This window comes from Oncorhynchus nerka, linkage group LG25, assembly GCF_034236695.1.
Source record: "Oncorhynchus nerka isolate Pitt River linkage group LG25, Oner_Uvic_2.0, whole genome shotgun sequence".
Taxonomy (NCBI): Eukaryota; Metazoa; Chordata; class Actinopteri; order Salmoniformes; family Salmonidae; genus Oncorhynchus; species Oncorhynchus nerka.
The window spans coordinates 46,015,792-46,036,415 of record NC_088420.1 but is presented as its reverse complement, the minus strand read 5'-3'; the positions used below and the strand labels follow the sequence as shown (position 1 = coordinate 46,036,415).

At 42.4% G+C, this 20,624-nt stretch overlaps 1 protein-coding gene across 1 annotated transcript in view; it reads left to right on the top strand.

Moving 5' to 3' along the window:
- LOC115109576 (thromboxane-A synthase-like) overlaps positions 1-20,624 on the top strand; it is a 94,096-nt gene that overhangs the window by 27,315 nt on the left and 46,157 nt on the right. Inside the window, exons 4-5 of the mRNA XM_065009945.1 lie at positions 2,879-3,006; positions 10,782-10,878. Coding sequence (XP_064866017.1) covers positions 2,879-3,006; positions 10,782-10,878 — 225 coding nt within the window. The remainder of the gene's footprint in view (positions 1-2,878; positions 3,007-10,781; positions 10,879-20,624) is intronic.

The following is a 20,624-nucleotide window of genomic DNA, read 5'->3' as shown; positions in this document are numbered from 1 at the left end:
ATGATATGTATAGCGGTAAATGATATGTATAGCGGTAAATGATATGTATAGCGGTAAATGATATGTATAGCGGTAAATGATATGTATAGCGGTAAATGATATGTATAGCGATATGTAACTGTATTTATTTCCCCCCCATCACTAGCTGACACACACTGTGACTGCTCCCCACCCCCACACTCTGACAGGGTGACACGCAGGCTGACTGCTCCCTAGCGCTCTGGTTGAGCTCTATCTCTATCTGGCTGACTGGCGTGCTGGCTGACTGGTTGACCCTTTCTGATACCCAAGCCACAGATATAGAGGTTCACCCACCACCAACCCCCATGTTCCCCCCTGTAAAGATGGCATCCCCTCAACCTCTCTGGCCCCTTCACACAACACAGCCAAACAGTACATTAGCCAGCGAAAGAGAGCTGGTATTACCGGGCCTAGCTTACAAGAGATTGAGAGCTCTGAGAGCTAAACCCCCACAGATTTAATGGCATGGTCCAGCCTCTTCCCTGGCCAACATCTCTCCATGACTCCCAAGGTCAGGCTAAAGCAGAGGACACTGCGGTGCAGACTCTCTGAATGGAACTACAAAGTGGGGCAGAGTAATTATTGGGCATGGTGAATAGATAGAGAGAGGAATGTCTATCTCTCCCTAGACCAAAGATCCGTCCGAAATGGCACCCAATTCCCTACAAGAGCCATGGTCATAAGTAGTGCACTATATAGGGAATAGGGTACCGTTTCAGAAGGAACCCAACGCCTTGCTGCTGTGTTTCATTCTGCAGCAGTCGTAAGAGGAATTCGGATAGGACAAACCTCCGAATGTTATGTGTTGCGTTGTTGAGTCAAGACCGCAAACTATTGATTGGTTCCGTCAGTGATGAATCCTCAATTAAGAGTTGTCTGTGGCAGGAGCTGTGGGGGAGTCTGTCCTGCGCATGCTTGACACACACACACACACACACACTATCCTGGACTTGATGAAGTATGCCTCTGTTGGTGACCGGCACCTCTCCGGCTCTGCTCGGCATTGTGGTTAGAACATTAAGCAGCACTGTGTGTCCGGCATTGCTATGCGACGGTCTCTGCAGTGATAAAAAGACTGGGGGAGAGAGAGATGGAGAGGGAGGGACTGTGGAGAAGGAGAGGAAAAGAGAGGGGTAAAGAAACAGGGAAAGAGAGAGAGAGATAGATGAATGGAGACAGTTTGGACTGGTGCAGTGGGCAGCACCATGAAGGGGCACTCTGTCGGGCGCACTCCAATGCTCTGTACCCATCACCCCTCCATGGGGGCCCAGACTGCAGGAATGCCAGGGCGGTAGCCATCCCAGGGCTCCGGAGGGGAGAGGGGGGTAGACCAGCCGGGGCACTCTGCCAAACGGTGTCTGCCTGGTACTTAATTAACTCTAAAGCAGGAAAACTGTGGGCCACTCTCGCCTTGCATATCAACGAGCCCAGTGCTTTCTATAAGCATCTTAACGAGACAGGTTCCCCTTTGTGAGCCAACGGACCACTATTCAGTTCAGCCAGAAGGGTTGAGGAGGATTGAGGAGCCCTCTCTCGGTCTGTCTTTCACATGATCATATGTAGGGGTTTTCTTCGTAAACATGAAGACTGAATGAATGCCCACCACAGCTTTTTCTTCTATGTGGAGATGCAATCCTCTTTGAGACCCCCCCATTGTTCTCGGGCTGTGGTTCACCTCCAAAGGGATGGGTGAAGGGGGGGGGGGGGGGGTCAGGCTATTCAACTCTGGTTCTTCTCTGATTCTACTGCCTCGCAGAAAGACAGAGAAAGAGTTGAGACAGAAAGGCTGTTTTAGCGTGTGTGTTCTTGGTTCATGAATGTAAGACATTTTCTTTCCTTTATTTTTGCTCATACATTCCCTCACCCTGATCCACTGAATACTGAGGGAAATGTATCCTAATCGTTTTTGACTGGTGTCCAGTGCTGCCCCTGACTCCTGCAGACATGCACGGCACATGGGTACATTGTTCACGGTTATATTCTTATGCCATCTATGAGAAGGTCACGCAAGCAAACCCTTTCTGTAGACAAGCTTTATAAAAAGCCCTGGGGAGCGTTCACCAGCCCTCCACCAGCCCTGTCTCTGCTCTGCACTGACATCTAGTGGCAGGACAATGGAGTCATCATGAGCAATACACTCAACATGCACTAGTCAGACTGCAGAGCATCAGGGCTCTGTCTAAGATATTATCAATTCATAATCGTAGTCTCTTGAATGTGGGTAAAACTCCCGTGAAAGAGCTTGAGCTTGGTTCTACTGTTTATGTACACTCCTGGGCCCAGATTCACAAAGCCTTCTTAAGGAGCTTCTTAACTGACATTTCTTCCTTAATTATAGACTTAAGAATTAAGTTAAGCAAAGTTGCTATTCCTCAAAAAGGTTATTGGACATTTGATTGCACTATTTCTCATGTTTCTCCTTAAGCAAAACTGTGTGTACTTGCAGATAGTACCATTTATTTAGTAGTCCACATGACACCATATCCCTGTCTCTGAAGCTTAACTTTCTCCACGGTGAGATTGTTACTCGTCAGGCGTAGTGTGTTGATGAGAGATGATGCGGGACACAGAGGTCTGCTCTGATCCATTCTGCTGAGTTCACTGTGTGATAAGAGGAGAGGATAGCAGGCCTGCCTGGGTTATTAGATGTGTGTGTGTGTGTGTGTGTGTGTGTGTGTGTGTGTGTGTGTGTGTGTGTGTGTGTGTGTGTGTGTGTGTGTGTGTGTGTGTGTGTGTGTGTGTGTGGTGTGTGTGTGTGTGTATGTGTGTGTGTGTGCGGGGCGTGTGTTGGGTCCTATTGTATGTTTCATCAGGCCCATCAATCCCCTGGCTAACGGCTCCACTGTCTGTCACACAGGGACTACTTCACAGCCAGGCTAGCCATCGCAACACAAAACGTTATCCCCTCAGAAGACAGGAGGCTGCAGCACATGCGACATGTGCCAAGAGTAAGGTGCATCTAGTGCACAGACAGGGAGGCAGTAAGTATACACACTGCAGTAGACAAAGGCTTAACAAAACCCATAGTACACACACACACGCCAGGGTCAAACCATTGGTCCGCATGTGAATACAAATGCATGACTGCAGGGAATCTCTTACAGGTTACTCTCTTATAGGGATGAGCATGCTGAAGTAGACAAGTGTTCTGTGTTTTGGATTCTTTGAGAAAACGTCACTTAAAATTGCAGCTCTTCTCCTGTATGCTTTTAGTGCAATACTGGCAGTGTGTTGTATTCAAATATGCAAATGATGCCGAGACCACATACTGAGAACAAAATAATATTACGTGTTTGCCTTCTCTCTCTCCCTTAGTTCTGGTGCCGATTTTAACAAAGCATCCCCACAACACGTTTTCCAACAGTTCAACATCCGACTGGTTGTGTCATTTTAATTCATAAGAGATAAGACAGGGCTCCTATAGTGGGACAAACAAGCATCTGTACTGGGCCCATATTCAGAAAGTGTATCAGAGTGCTGATCTAGGATCAGGTTCCCTCTGTCTACACAATCGCATTCATTATGATCTAAAAGGGTACAATTATTAAGTGTGGTTGAATTAAGTGTGCTCAGCTACGTTGCAGTAGCTACGTTGCAGTAGCTACGTCGCAGTAGCTACGTTGCAGTAGCTACGTTGCAGTACGTTGCAGTAGGCCTACCATGGATTCATTCCCCAGATCCATGTGAAAGGAACTGAATGCTCTGAGTCTAAAATCATAGTGGCTGATGTTTTGTATTATAGAGCTGTGATGAGAAGTGCTCTCTCACACGCACGCACACACGCACACACACACACACACGCACACACACACACACACACACCTGTTTGTTTTACTGTCCTTGTCGAAACCAAACAATTGATTCCCATTCAAAATCCTATTTTCCCTAACCCCCTAAACCTAACCCTTAACCTTAAACCCAGACCTCTAACCCTAACACCTAAATGTTTTTCCCTGTGAGGACTGGCGAAATGTCCCCACAAGGATAGTAAAACCCAAAACACACACACGCGCACACACACACACAGGCCTTGAGACAGGAACTGTTTGAGCAGATCAATAGTGAAGATCAATGCACACCAGAACTGAAACCGTCACTTCTCCTTCTTTCTGTCATTCAGTCAAGCCTGTTGTTCTGTAGAAGATTGCGAACAAGTCAACTGGAAGAAGATGAAAGGCAGTTTTTCAGATAAAACGACTCGTTTGTATGGAGAAGCACGCAGTTCAAGAAGCGTGTGTTTTTAAGGAACCATACTCACATACCCTCACTCTCTCACACACACACACACACACACATACACTTTGCATTTCCAGTAGCCTGTTGGTCAGGGATCATAGTTCAGGGTAAAGGTTTAGCAATTTATTAAGATGTCAGTCATGTGTCAATGTTAGCATCTGACACAGTAATGTGAAGGAGTCTGTGGTTGTTAAGACGTGTCAGACAAATCAATGCAGCTGTCGTCGTGTGCTGCTAGGGTGTTTCTTTGAAGTTTACACCAGTAGCTAAGACAACGGACAGTGCTTATTTAGCAGATGTCAATCAGCTACCCACAGGGAATCACATCATTTCATTATAGCAGAGAGAATGGATAAGATGTCAGCCTCTCATATAAAATGATCAATTATATAGAATCTCAGTTGGTTCCTTTCTAATCTTTCTTTTCGGGGCTTTTTCGGTGTTCACCTGGACCTGATTCACAAGTAGGGGAGAGTATGTGGGTAAGTGATTGACACTTCTCTGCATTGACATAATAGCCAAGTCATACACCAAACCCAAATCACACAGGACACAAGGTAGCCTAGTGGTTAGAGCGTTGGACTAGTAGCCGGAAGGTTGCAAGTTCAAACCCCCGAGCTGACAAGGTACAAATCTGTTGTTCTGCCCCTGAACAGGCAGTTAACCCACTGTTCCTAGGCTGTCATTGAAAATAAGAATTTGTCCTTAACTGACTTGCCTGGTAAAATAAAAAACTGGACTTGTCCAGTGTTCTAACCTGTCCTGTGTTAGAAGTATCAGTGAAGCTTGTGAAAAGCTAGGCTGGTCCCAGATCTGTTTGTGCTTGTCTTGCCAAACAATGATGTGACGATGACCGTAACAATTGACAAGACAAGCACAAACTGATCTGGGACCAGGCTAGTGAAAAGCAACACTATAAGATTTAAAAAGAAGCTTATTGGAAAACTTATACCAGTGCCACACACTTAGATGTGCAGATAGATTAGCTCTGTGTTGATTATACAGGCCTGCTTATGGAAGGCAGATTTTTTCCCTTAAGAGCACATCAAAGGGAGAAGGCTCCTCTCTTTCTCTCTGTATGTAAAGGGTTGGAGGAGTAGAGCGGGGATAATTGGTTTCACTATGGCTGGATTTCGTGCCATGACAGGAAAAGCAAACTTAAGCCAGAATGCACGGATATATGCCAAAAGACATTACTACAGCCTTCAGCAGGAGTAGTACACTAGCTCGATACGTCGTTTCTCCAGAAGAAAGAGGCTCATGGCACATTGATTGAACCCGTCGTCTTAGAGCGCTCCCCTATCAACTTATCAAAGTTGAAAGCACTCAGTGCTAGAACTAAGTCTTTCAAAGTGTCTTTATTTTTCATATGAGACAGTTGAAGTCGGAAGTTTACATACACCTTAGCCAAGTACATTTTAACTCAGTTTTTCACTTTATTTTAAGAATGGAAAATGTCAGAATAATTGTAAAGAGAATTATTTATTTCATCTTTTATTTCTTTCATCACATTCCCAGTGGGTCAGAAGTTTACATACACTCAATTAGTATTTGGTAGCATTGCCTTTAAATGGTTTCATTTGGGTCAAACATTATGGGTAGCCTTCCACAAGCTCGCCACAATAAGTTGGGTGAATTTTGGCCCATTCCTCCTGACAGAGCTGGTGTAACTGAGTCAGGTTTGCAGGCCTCCTTGCTCACACACACTTTTTCAGTTGACCACTCCAATGCCTTGACTTTCTTGTCCTTAAGCCATTTTGCCACAACTTTGGAAGTATGCGTGGGGTCATTGTCCATTTGGAAGACCCATTTGTGACCAAGATTTTACTTCCTGACTGATGTCTTGAGATGTTGCTTCAATATATCCACATACTTTCCCATCCTCATGATGCCATCTATTTTGTGAAGTTCACCAGTCCCTCCTGTAGCAAAGCAAAGCACCCCCACAACATGATGCTGCCACTCCCATGCTTCACGGTTTCATCAGACCAGAGGAAATTTCTCCAAAAAGTATGATCTTTGTCCCCATGTGCAGTTGAAAACCATAGTCTGGCTTTTTTATGGCGGTTTTGGAGCAGTGGCTTCTTCCTTGCTTAGTGACCTTTCATGTCGATATAGGACTCGTACTGTGGATATAGATACTTTGTACCTGTTTCCTCCAGCATATTCACATGGTCCTTTGCTGCTGTTCTGGGATTGATTTGCACTTTTCGCACCAAAGTACGTTCATCTCTAGGAGACAGAACGCGTCTCCTTCCTGAGCGGTATGACGGCTGCATGGTCCCATGGTGTTTATGCTTGCGTACTATTGTTTGTACAGATGAACGTGGTACCTTCAGGCGTTTGGAAATTGCTCCTAAGGATGAACCAGACTTGTAGAGGTCTACAATTGTTTTTCTGAGGTCTTGGCTGATTTCTTTTGATTTTCCCATGATATCAAAGAGCAAAGAGGCAAAGAGGCACTGAGTTTGAAGGTAAGCCTTGAAATACATCCACAGGTACACCTCGAATTGACTCAAATTATGTCAATTGGCCTATCAGAAGCATCTAAAGCCATAACATCATTTTCTGGAATTTTCCAAGCTGTTTCAAGGCACAGTCAACTCAGTGTATGGAAACTTCTGACCCACTGGATACAGTGATATAGTGAATTATAAGTGAAATAACCTGTCTGTAAACAATTGTTAGAAAAATGACTTGTGTCATGCACAAAGTAGATGTCCTAACCAACTTGCCAAAACTATAGTTTTTTTTAACAAGAAATGTGTGGAGTGGTTGAAAAACGAGTTTTATTGACTCCAACCTAAGTGTATGTAAACTTCTGACTTCAACTCTATAACATAAATCCAGATCATATACAGTGCCTTGCGAAAGTATTCGGCCCCCTTGAACTTTGCGACCTTTTGCCACATTTCAGGCTTCAAACATAAATATATAAAACTGTATTTTTTTGTGAAGAATCAACAACAAGTGGGGCACAATCATAAAGTGGAACGACATTTATTGGATATTTCAAACTTTTTTAACAAATCCAAAACTGAAAAATTGGGCGTGCAAAATTATTCAACCCCTTTACTTTCAGTGCAGCAAACTCTCTCCAGAAGTTCAGTGAGGATCTCTGAATGATCCAATGTTGACCTAAATGACTAATGATGATAAATACAATCCACCTGTGTGTAATCAAGTCTCCGTATAAATGCACCTGCACTGTGATAGTCTCAGAGGTCCGTTAAAAGCGCAGAGAGCATCATGAAGAACAAGGAACACACCAGGCAGGTTCGAGATACTGTTGTGAAGACGTTTAAAGCCGGATTTGGATACAAAAAGATTTCCCAAGCTTTAAACATCCCAAGGAGCACTGTGCAAGCGATAATATTGAAATGGAAGGAGTATCAGACCACTGCAAATTTACCAAGACCTGGCCGTCCCTCTAAACTTTCAGCTCATACAAGGAGAAGACTGATCAGAGATGCAGCCAAGAGGCCCATGATCACTCTGGATGAACTGCAGAGATCTACAGCTGAGGTGGGAGACTCTGTCCATAGGACAACAATCAGTCGTATATTGCACAAATCTGGCCTTTATGGAAGAGTGGCAAGAAGAAAGCCATTTCTTAAAGATATCCATAAAAAGTGTTGTTTAAAGTTTGCCACAAGCCACCTGGGAGACACACCAAACATGTGGAAGAAGGTGCTCTGGTCAGATGAAACCAAAATTGAACTTTTTGGCAACAATGCAAAACGTTATGTTTGGCGTAAAAGCAACACAGCTCATCACCCTGAACACACTATCCCCACTGTCAAACATGGTGGTGGCAGCATCATGGTTTGGGCCTGCTTTTCTTCAGCAGGGACAGGGAAGATGGTTAAAATTGATGGGAAGATGGATGGAGCCAAATACAGGACCATTCTGGAAGAAAACCTGATGGAGTCTGCAAAAGACCTGAGACTGGGACGGAGATTTGTCTTCCAACAAGACAATGATCCAAAACATAAAGCAAAATCTACAATGGAATGGTTCAAAAATAAACATATCCAGGTGTTAGAATGGCCAAGTCAAAGTCCAGACCTGAATCCAATCGAGAATCTGTGGAAAGAACTGAAAACTGCTCTTCAAAAATGCTCTCCATCCAACCTCACTGAGCTCGAGCTGTTTTGCAAGGAGGAATGGGAAGAAGTTTCAGTCTCTCGATGTGCAAAACTGATAGAGACATACCCCAAGCGACTTACAGCTGTAATCGCAGCAAAAGGTGGTGCTACAAAGTATTAACGTAAGGGGGCTGAATAATCTTGCACTCCCAATTGTTCAGTTTTTGATTTGTTAAAAAAGTTTGAAATATCCAATAAATGTCGTTCCACTTTATGATTGTGCCCCACTTGTTGTTGATTCTTCACAAAAAAATACAGTTTTATATCTTTATGTTTGAAGCCTGAAATGTGGCAAAAGGTCGCAAAGTTCAAGGGGGCCGAATACTTTCGCAAGGCACTGTAAATACATCTAATGGACAATCAAAGAAGAAAAAAATACACAAAAAACCTAGTTTCTCTGCTAACAAAATTCACCATGAATATGCTCAGACAGAAATATTTGTGATTTGTATTTCGGAAACTAAAATACAGCAGGACCATACAATGGCAGGTGAAACTACACCTTAACTTTGCAAACACACAAATGGAATGATATGCATTCATACATTTGTATAGTTACGGTGTTGCGACTATAGCCACCGATGGGTCATGAAACACACCAACACACAGAGGAGCCTGCATAGCTACTAGTTGGTCTGAGTAGCCAGACCAGAGTGGTTATAGCGTTACCCATGCAGGCTATGGAATGGAACTCACTTCCGGGCCAGATAACTGAACCATTACCCGTCCAGTGTCACAGCCTGGTGCAGTCATAAACAGACAAATGGATTGTTACATGACCTTCCTTTAAAAGGAGGTCAGAGTCCTCCCTCTACTGCTGGACCATTACCCCGTACTATTTAAACCTTGCTACATGTGGAGTAACATTAGCTTTGCAACTGGGGACAAGACAAGAGCAACATCTTCTGTAGCCTACCCTCCTGTCATGTCATCCAGAGTTCATGGCCTATGTTCAAATAATGTCTCTGAGTAGGAGTGATGATATAGGATCAGCCCCCCTCTGTCCATATAATCTTATTCATTATGATCGAAAAGGCAACACTGATCCTGGATCAGCACTCCTGGATCAGCACTACTCTGAGACCTTTTGTTTTATGGCTCCAGGAGTTGTTTGTGAATCTGTTGAAAGCCCACTATATGAAGTTTTGAGAGGAATTGTTTCGTTAATGTAACTATTCACAGCTGTTGTAGTAGTCTGAATGACTATAGACACCCTGCATCTATCAGAGGCAACATGTTTTTCTGTAGGTATTATAACAACTATAACAGGAATAGAGATTGACCACAGGCTGGGCTGGATTAGTGTGTCACTGTAGGAATGAGACACTGCCATAGGAGCAGCAGGAATAGCTGTCTGCTTTTTGATGAGCCCCGATGAGGGTTGGGTGTGTGTGCACGTGCATGTGTGCGTGTGAGTAACTTAGGGGAGCCAGGGATGAGCACGGTACTCTTAATTCATAGTGACAGACAGTCTCAGTGCTCCACTGTGGCTCCCCATACAGCCCCTTGCTCAGGGCTGAATATCATATTTATACTAGCTACCTTTACCCAGCACTGTATTCCACTGATGATTGGAAACCTTAGACTCTCCAATAAATGAGGAGCTTTTAAAACCTCCAATATTCCTAGATGTATTGTATCTCTTATTTGCCTGGAAGATTTAATATCCAATTATCAATCTGCAGTGTCTAATTATCTTCAAAAAAAAATCCATTTGAAATGTACTTTCATTAAAAAGGCACTTAACAAGATGGAGTTCCTGTGAGAGAGGCCTTTCTCCTTACCTTTTAACCTTGGCTTTATAGCACCGGGCATTAGCCCTCCACTCAGCCTTGTGACCAATCTCCTATAGCCTATGTCCTATAACATGGTGAGATAGGACTGAGCAGTTAGTCAGTGTTTCCTGGCTATCATTGCAGTGAACTGAGGCAATCCTGACAGAGAGAACTAGCCTAGAACAATAACGAGTGGTGCTGCAGGAAACAAGCAAAGCCATGACTTTGCTCCTTTAAATCCTGTGGTTTATCAAGCCCATGGCTTGTTGTTCTTCTGTTGTAAGACTCTACTTCAGTATTAGCCTCCTCAACAAGTCCAAGTCTAAGGTGTGTGGGTGTGGTTTTGAGTATATTTCTCCCCAGGCCTCACTTCCTCTGTGATGACCACCACTTTTGATTGGCGTCCTGTTATTTATTCATGCTAGCCCCAAAGCCGTTTGTGTGTGTGGTGTATGTGTATGTGTGCGCATGTGTGTCTGTTTGTGTGTGTGCGTGCGTGGGTGTGTGGCTGTGTGAATGCTCCTGTGTGTATGCCTTTGTATGTGTATGCGTGCAAACAAATGTGTCTGGCATGTCAACCTGTCCTGTGTTGTCTCTCCAGATACTATCTAGGCCGGAGGCCCGTGGTGGTGGTAGCTGACCCTGACATGCTCAGACAGATCATGGTAAAGGACTTCAGCACCTTCCCTAACAGAATGGTAAGTCAATGAGGACAATGCCCTTTACACCTACAGCTGAAGTCAGAAGTTTACATACACTTAGGTTGGAGTCATTAAAACTCGTTTTTCAACCACTCCACAAATTTCTTGTTAACAAACTATAGTTTTGGCAAGTCGGTTAGGACAGCTACTTTGTACATGACACAAATCATTTTTCCAACAATTGTTTACAGACAGATTATTTCACTTATAATTCACTGTATCACAATTCCAGTGGATCAGAAGTGTACATACACTAAGTTGACAGTGCCTTTAAACAGCTTGGAAAATTCCAGAAAATGATGTCATGGCTTTAGAAGCTTCATTTGAGTCAATTGGAGGTGTACCTGTGGATGTATTTCAAGGCCTACCTTCAAACTCAGTGCCTCTTTGCTTGATATCATGGGATAAACAAGTATGGTTCATCATTGGGAGCAATTTCCAATTGCATGAAGGTACCACGTTCATCTGTACAAACAATAGTAGGCAAACATAAACACCATGAGACCATGCAGCCGTCATACCGCTCAGGAAGGAGGCTTGTTCTGTCTCCTAGAGATAAACGTACTTTGGTGTGAAAAGTGCAAATCAATCCCAGAACAACAGCAAAGGACCTTGTGAAGATGCTGGAGGAAACAGGTATAAAAGTATCTATATTCACAGTACAACAAGTCCTATATCGACATAACCTGAAAGGCCACTCAGCAAGGAAGAAGCCACTGCTCCAAAACGCCATAAAAAAAGCTCATACTTTTTGGAGAAATGTCCTCTGGTCTGAAGTTAAAGCTTGGTCGCAAATGGGTCTTCCAAATGGACAATGATACTTCCAAAATTTTGACAAAATGGCTTAAGGACAACAAAGTCAAGGTATTGGAGTGGCCATCACAAAACCCTGACCTCAATCCCATAGAACATTTGTGGGCAGAACTGAAAAAGTGTGTGAGAGCAAGGAGGCCTACAAACCTGACTCAGTTACACCAGCTCTGTCAGGAAGAATAGGCCAAAATTCACCCAACTTTTTGTGGGAAGCTTGTGGAAGGCTACCCAAAACATTTGACCCATGTTAAACCATTTAACGGCAATGCTACCAAATTCTAATTTAGTGTATGTAAACTTCTGACCCACTGGGAATGTGATGAAAGAAATAAAAGCTTAAATAAATAATTATCTCTACTGTTATTCTGACATTTCACATTCTTAAAATAAAGTGGTGATCCTAACTGACCTAAAACAGGGATTTTTTACTAGGATTAAATGTCAGGAATTGTGAAAAACTGATATTAAATGTATTTGGCTAAGGTGTATGTAAACTTCCGACTTCAACTGTACATGTACTGTACATACTACTAATTGAGTGTATGTAAACTTCTGACCCACTGGGATTGTGATGAAATAAATAAAAGCTGAAATAAATCATTCTCTCTACTATCATTCTGACATTTCACATTCTTAAAATAAAGTGGTGATCCTAACTGATCTAAGATAGGGAATTTTTACTAGGATTAAATGTCAGTAATTGTGAAGAACTGAGTTTACATTTATTTGACAAAGATTTATGTAAACTTCTGACTTCAACTGTATGTGCCCATCGTTTAAATCATAATATTGATGCATTACGTACAGTACCACTCAAAAGTTTGGACACATAGTGAATAATAGTGAAGAAATCAAAACCATGAAATAACACATATGGAATCATGTGGTAACCAAAGAAGTGTTTAACAAATTCAAATATATGTTATATTTGAGAATTTTCAAAGTAGTCACCCTTTGCCTTGATGACAGCTTTGCACACTCTTGGCATTCTTTCAACCAGCTTCACCTGGAATGCTTTTCCAACAGTCTTGAAGGAGTTCCCACATATGCTGAGCACTTGTTGGCAGCTTTTCCTTCACTCTGTGGTCCAACTCATCCCAAACCATATCAATTGGGTTGAGGTTCGGTGATTGTGGTGGCCAGGTCATCTGATGCAGCACTCCATCACTCTCCTTCTTGGTCAAATAGCCGTTACACAGTGTGGAGGTGTGTTGGGTTTTGGGTCATTGTCCTGTTGAAAAACAAATGATAGTCCCACTAAGCACAAACCAGATGGGATGGCGTATCGCTGCAGAATGCTGTGGATCCATGCTGGTTAAGTGTGCCTTGAATTCTAAATAAATCACTGACAGTGTCACCAGCAAAGAACCCTCACATTATTACACCTCCTCCTCCATGCTTCACGGTGAGAACCACACATGCAGAGATCATCCGTTAACCTACTCTGCGTCTCACAAAGACATGGGGGTTGGAATCAAAATTCTCACATTTGGACTCATCAAACCAAAGGACAGATTTCCATCGGTCTATAATGTCCATTACTTGTGTTTCTTGGCCCAAGCTCTTCTTATTATTGGTTTCCTTTAGTAGTGATTTCTTTACAGCAATTCAACCATGGAGGCCTGATTACGCAGTCTCTTGATGTTGAAATGTGTCTGTTACTTGAACTCTGTGAAGCTTTTATTTGGGCTGAAATCTGAGGTACAGTTATTCTAATGAATGTATCCTCTGCAGCAGAGGTAACTCTGGGTCTTCCTTTCCTGTGACGGTCCTCATGAGAGACAGTTTCATCATAGCGCTTGATGGTTTTTGTGACTGCGCTTGCTTGAAGAAACTTCTTGACATTTTCTGGGTTGACTGACCTTCATGTCTAAAAGTAATGATGGGCTGTCGTTTCTCTTTGCTTATTCGAGCTGTTCTTGCCATAATATGGACTTGGTCTTTTACCAAACTTTTGACTGGTACTCTTCGTTACGTGTATGCCAAAGTGACATTTTTCTGGTATGTACTTTTTCTGCTCATTTGATGTAGTGAGTCAAAATTAGATTCTGAACTGCTTAGTTTTACAACAGTTTTTGACAAGCTATCTGATCATAACCTCTAGTTGGGCTATGAAACCTGTACTCTTGCCTACCACAGGTCCCTAAATCTCATCAAGCCCTCCCGGGTGATTGTGGAGGCCAGGTCATCTTGTAAATTCATTCAAACCTCTGCAGCGAGGATGAGTATGTAGTCACCATTGTCATTCTACTGTGAACCCATTGTCATATGTTTTCAATCTAAAGCAGGATAATCTTAGTGCACTTTTTCTGACTGCATTGCAGGAAGAAAGAGGACATGTCCCTGAACAAGTTCAGGCTTAGTGATTTTTTTTCAGCCAATAGCCTTTGTCTTTGAGGCTCTAGACATACAGTAGAAGTGTTTGTGTCTGAAAGCAGAACTGACCAATGGCGTCCGAGGGTGCCAGGTTCACATCTAATGATAGAGTGACAAGTATCAAACAGAGGTCAGGAGGTCCCAGTTGCTTTCATCAACCACCCGCCATGTTGGCTCTGGCTGTGTCCCAAATGGCACCATATTCCCTAGTTTTTTCTGCGTCGGGAGATAGAACTACCCAAGGAGCTTTGGTTTCTGATGAAGCATGTAAGATATGTAATGGACGACGGAGGTTATCTCTGGATAATCGTTTTTTAACAAACCCGTTTTGGTCCGGATGTACCAATTTGGGTAAGTACGTTTTGTAGATGTTTTTTTTTACATCTGTGTTTATCAAAGATAGGGGGCGATAGTGAGAGCACTGGGTGGCGTCCTTACCTTTTTTTCACAAAAGCGAAATTAGTGCTGTATTTACACCCCTTCCAAATGTACCTTTGTGAACGGCTGTGTTAATAATTTCAAGTAACAGTGGACCTAATTGGTTTCAAAATTGTAAATAGACCTCAGGAGCAATACCATTACAACCAGGTGATTTGCCTTTATGTTATCCAGTGCCCTTTTGAGTTCATGGAGAGGGATGTGGGCTCCCATCAAGCCAGCTTCCTCAGTTGAGAGAAGAGCCGTTCTTAATTCTTTTAAAAAGGACTCGATCTGGCTTAGTGTGGATTTACAATCAGAGGTGTACCATTCTTTATAGAAACGGGAGACTCTTTGGTTGAATACAATGCCGGCTGGTTTTGAGCTGATGCGAGAGAAAATGACCTCCTTCAGAATGGAAAGTTGCCCACTCACATCTCATATGTTGCCTGACTATAAAAAGTTGAGCTTGATATGCAAATAAATACATACTGTGTTAATTTTGCCATGTTTAATTGTCTAGAATATCCACTGTAGTGTGTGTAGACCGCAGGCTAACTGACAAAGAACGGGTACCTAGCTAGCAAACTTTACCCACAAAGAATTCATGGCTAGCGTAGCCAACACAAATGTTGTTTTTATTTTTGTTTTTTACATGTAAATCTAGCTGGCTAGCTATATTAATACAATTCACATGTAGCTAACTGAGAATTATAAAGTCACACTTACTGTGTGAGTAGTGCCTCCATTGCCTTTGGCAGAGCCCTGAGAGAGTGGGCTCAGGGGGGTTGAGGTGGGGGTGAGACCTCCAGTTTAGTTTGGTTTATTATCATATCCATTAGCTACTGCACATGCAGCCGCTATTCTTCCTGGGTACTCTTCCACATAAAACATACAAATACATGACAAAGTACGGAAGAGTTATAAACAAGGACTATACATTCAAAGTAAAAAAATTAAAATAAGTGTTATATATTGGAAAGACACCAAGAGACAACAAAAATACTATTCATACAATACAGTACAGTTAAATTAGATCTTTAAAAAGAGGGAAATGGAACTGGTGTCCCTGTTCCCTCCTAGGTACATACTGATCAATTTGCTTCGTGTAGACAGCTATTGGGTGCATTCGTAAATTCACTCTGGCTACTCCGATTTCAGAGCACTCTCGTCTGATTGAGCCAGAGCACAGAATAACTGACAAATTTAACGAACGCTCAACATGGCTGGTGTCACTAAACGTTGGCAAAAAAGCGTAATTAAATTATTGCCAGCAGCACAGTTATAGTCAGCAACGCTCTGACTGTAACTGTGGGCGAGTAAAATGGTCAGAGTGAGCCAGGGTGCTTTGACTGCAGTTGTGAGGTCAGAACGCTCGGATCAACCCTACTCCTCAGCCAGAGTATCCAGAGGAACGGACGATCTGACAGTGCTCTGAATTTATGAAACACCCAGAGCGTGCTCGGAGAGCACTCTGGCACTCCAGAGTGAATTTACGAACACACCCATTGTTGACAAATGGATCATCTCAGATAGCAGAGCACAAGTCGCACACCTAGTCTTGGGTTTGTTTCCACCGAAACTGAGTTCCAACCAAGCATTCTACATTGAAAACAGGCTGCATTCAATTGAGATATCATCATATTCAAAAGGCAATGTTTTTGTATGATTTAGAATCACCATGGCAATGGGTTTAAATAAACACTGGCTCTTATCAACCAAACATTCTAATTCCAACGTTCTACCTAATTGATTGTGTGATGTGGTCATGTGTATTTTTATGATTCATAATTGCCATGGCAATGGAACAGGGTGGCTAAGAAGATTTCTATGGTCTAAATTGCTATATTTGATTGTGATTCAAATAATAATAATTTATGAAACTAACGCTTTTCATAATAGACAAGCAATATATCAGGACAGGTCAGGTCAACCAATAGAGGCCAGGTCTTTGTATTCTGCATCCTCTGCAGATGGAGAGGGTTGGTTCATGGAGTTTTTTTCTTCCTCTATTTAACTAGGCAAGTCAGTTAAGAACATATTCTTATTTTCTATGACAGCCTAGGAATAGTGGGTTAACTGCCTTGTTCAGAGGCAGAACGACAGATGTTTACCTTGTCGGCTCAGGCATTCGATCTTGCAATCTTTTGGTTACTAGTCCAACACTCTAAGCACTAGGCTACTTGCCGCTTGAGCGGAGGTAGCTGGTCACAGGATGGTAAATGATGGTGATGGAGTCTGCTGATGATCTTGTAGAGGGCAAGTCTGGGAACCAGCCTGAGTCATATAGCCACAGGTCTACTCGTCCACTCTGTGATGCACCCACTTAGGTGATGCCTCGGCAGCTCAGGGTGCCAGAAAGCTCACCACACAAAGTTCAGAGTAGTAGCCAGTCGTCCTCACTACGAGCCCTCTGCCTTCACTGTATTCCTCCATCTCCCATTCCTAACACTCTTCAAGTGACTCCTCACATGATGTTCTCAAAAGATCAGGAACTGGCAGCCTGGTGAAATAAAAAAGCTGGTACTGTGTCCAGATGCATTTTCAAAAACAAAAACATTTGCCAGCTAACTAGATACCTACCCAACCTAAAAATAGTTCACCTGTCAGTCAATCTGCAAATCCGTGGCTCAAAACACCAGAAATTTGCAATAAAGACTAATTGTTATCAAAAACAACCATTTTAGGTCCAAAAACAATGAAAACATTTTTTTTTGTAACAATATGTACACATTTGCAGGAGCTCTCTGCCTAGGATGCTACCAAGGCACTATCAATTGTATTTTGAATTATCAATGGATAAATTCTGCCTAATACAGTATATAGAGTGAGTTTAACCAGACCTGGGTTCAAATACTATTTAGGGTATTTTAATTACTTTCAAGACATTAGATATTATTTTTTTGAAAAGACAAGTGGTTGAGTATTTAAGTAAAAAGGAATGGGAACCCGAGGATTATCGAGTTGTTATCCAGTTGTTAGTTCTGAGATTCTGAAGCTGCTAGCCAAATTGGATTCGATTGGCATGGTTGTTAGCAAAGCAGGGTGGTCGTCCGTTCTAAGCAGAAAGGTTGCAGTGCAACGCTTTCTACTTCTGCTCTGCTAGCTAGCCAACTAACACTAACAAACGATCACATCAAGCAGCTGAAATGACAGCAAACTAGGTGCATTTTTGTTTGTTTTAACTTTGTTTTTATTGCAAATTTATTTGCATATATCCATAATAATGATCCTGATAAATGAATTTGCCTGGCTCAGAGAAGCTGTCAATCTCACCCCGATGCGTTCATTCTCTATATGGGAAGGTGGAGATTGCAACAAAACATCTGCAACATTGTTACACAGGTAACAACAAGCGGCAGGCAGCAAGGTTTAGATAAACCCCAATGTTGCAAACCAAATGCTAGGCTACAATCATGGAGAAATAATGTCTAGACACTATTTTCCAGTGGAGATTAAGTTTATGAATTGCCTAGCTGGGCTGTGGGACAGCACATTCATAATCCAAATGGAACTGTTAACAGGCATTACCCAGGGAGATTGTCGTGAATAACTCCCTGCTATCAACCAATCAACATCCGGGCATAATTATTTGAAAATACTCAAATACACAGAAAATAAGTGTTGAAAAAACAAATAATCAAATACACATGTATTGGAACTCGGGTCTGATTTGAACACCAATCCACCAGAAATGTTGTGCACCAATGACCCATAAATCTTGTGGTACTGTATGTATGCAGTACACATACAGCCCTCAGATCCAGGGGGGAGACAGGAGCTTAATGACATTTGTACCTGTTTGATTTAGTGACTTTGACTCAGATGGTGTTTACTTGCCCGCTTGCTGTATGACCACACTCCTGACTCATTGTTCACTTAACAACCACTCTAGCAGTAGATGTGGATATCGTGCTGGGATGTGGATGTAATATGGAGATGTGGCACACGCTGTGTTTCTGAGTGGTGTATGGCTAGTACGCTGTTGGTGTGTGTGTGTGTGTGTGTGTGTGTGTGTGTGTGTGTGTGTGTGTGTGTGTGTGTGTGTGTGTGGTTCAGAGCCTTTATACACCATCTGCAACCAGCAGCAGGAGCAGACCCATAAAGAAAGTCTCCATGGAGGCAGAGAAACAAACACAAGTCACTAATCCTGTGGCCGCAAATATGTGGCTATACAAAGCCAAATATACATGGCATAAACACTCTAAACTGCCGAACAACACTTGTCCTTTCCAAATATTTTATTGTGTTAGAGCACTAATAAATTATTACCGACAGAACATTGCCAAAACACACAGATGAATAAATTCTTCTTTTTATTACATTGTGTCTGGAATGTTATACCGTCAATGGAAAATGCTAATAAATGAAAATGATGGATATTGTTTACACCAGTAAACACATCACAATACCACATGAAAAGTACAGTATTGTCAGCCAGAGAGCACCTACATATGTCACCCAATGCTTCATGAACATTTATGATCACTTTATGATCACCTTTTCACCTTTTTAGCATTTATGAACAGCGGTAACAGTAAAAGATCAGTGATGTCTTGGAGCTTCAGCCACAATGCCCTGTATTTCACTGTGGTTCTGCCTCCAAGTCTTCAGTATTCTAGCATTGCTTCCTGTGTCAGTTTCAACACAGAGGACCATAGGATCTGAGGACTTAGTGATGACCATTGCCCACATACGACTGGACAGGAACACAAAAGAGGGCTAGGCATGCTGATTCCTCCATCTCCTCCTGAGATTATTTGACGTGTTGGAGGTGATGCTGGTTGAGAGAATGCCAAGAGTGTGCAAAGCTGTCATCAAGGCAAAGGTTTGAAGAATCTCAAATATATTTTGATTTGTTTAACACTTTTTTGGTTACGACATGATTCCATATGTGTTATTTTATAGTTTCAATGTCTTCACTATTTCACAATGCATTACATTTAATCCTAGTAAAAATTCCCTGTTTTAGGTCAGCTAGGATCACCACTTTATTTTAAGAATGTGAAATGTCAGAATAATAGCAGAGAGAATGATTTATTTCAGCTTTTATTTCTTTCATCACATTCCCAGTGGGTCAGAAGTTTACATACACTCAATTAGTATTTGGTAGCATTGCCTTTAAATGGTTTAATTTGGGTCCAACATTATGGGTAGCCTTCCACAAGCTTCCCATAATAAGTTGGGTGAATTTTGGCCCATTCCTCCTGACAAAGCTGGTGTAACTGAGTCGGGTTTGTAGGCATCCTTGCTCGCACACGCTTTTTCAGTTCTGCCCACAAATTTTCTGTAGGATTGAGATCAGGGCTTTGTGATGTCCACTCCAATACCTTGACTTTGTTGTCCTTTTCAACAACTTTGGATGTATGCTTGGGGTCATTGTACATTTGACCCATTTGTGAACAAGCTTTAACTTCCTGACTGATGTCTTGAGACATTGCTTCAATATATCCACATAATTTTCCATCCTCATGATGCCATCTATCTTGTGAAGTGCACCAGTCCCTCCTGCAGCAAAACACCGCCACAACATGATGCTGCCACCCCTGTGCTTCACGGTTGGGATGGTGTTCTTCGGCTTGCAAGCCTCCCCCTTTTTCCTCCAAAAATAAAGATGGTCATTATGGCCAAACAGTTCTATTTTTGTTTCATCAGACCAGAGGACATTTCTCCAAAAAGTATGATCTTTGTCCCCATGTGCAGTTGCAAACCGTAGTCTGGCTTTTTTTATGGTGGTTTTGGAGCAGTGGTTTCTTCCTTGCTGAGCGGCCTTTCAGGTTTTGCTGTGGATATAGATACGTTTGTACCTGTTTCCTCCAGCATCTGGTCCTTTGCTGTTGTTCTGGGATTGATTTGCACTTTTCGCATCAACGTACATTCATCTCTAGGAGACAGAATGCATCCCCTTCCTGAGCGGTAGGACGGCTGCATGGTCTCATGGTGTTTATACTTGCGTACTATTGTTTGTACAGATGATCGTGGTACCTTCAGGCATTTGGAAATTGCTCCCAAGGATGAACCAGGTCTTGAACCAGGTCTTTTCTGAAGTCTTGGCTGATTTAAAAAAAAATCCCATGATGTCAAGCAAAGAGGCACTGAGTTTGAAGGTAGGCCTTAATTGACTCAAATGATGTAAA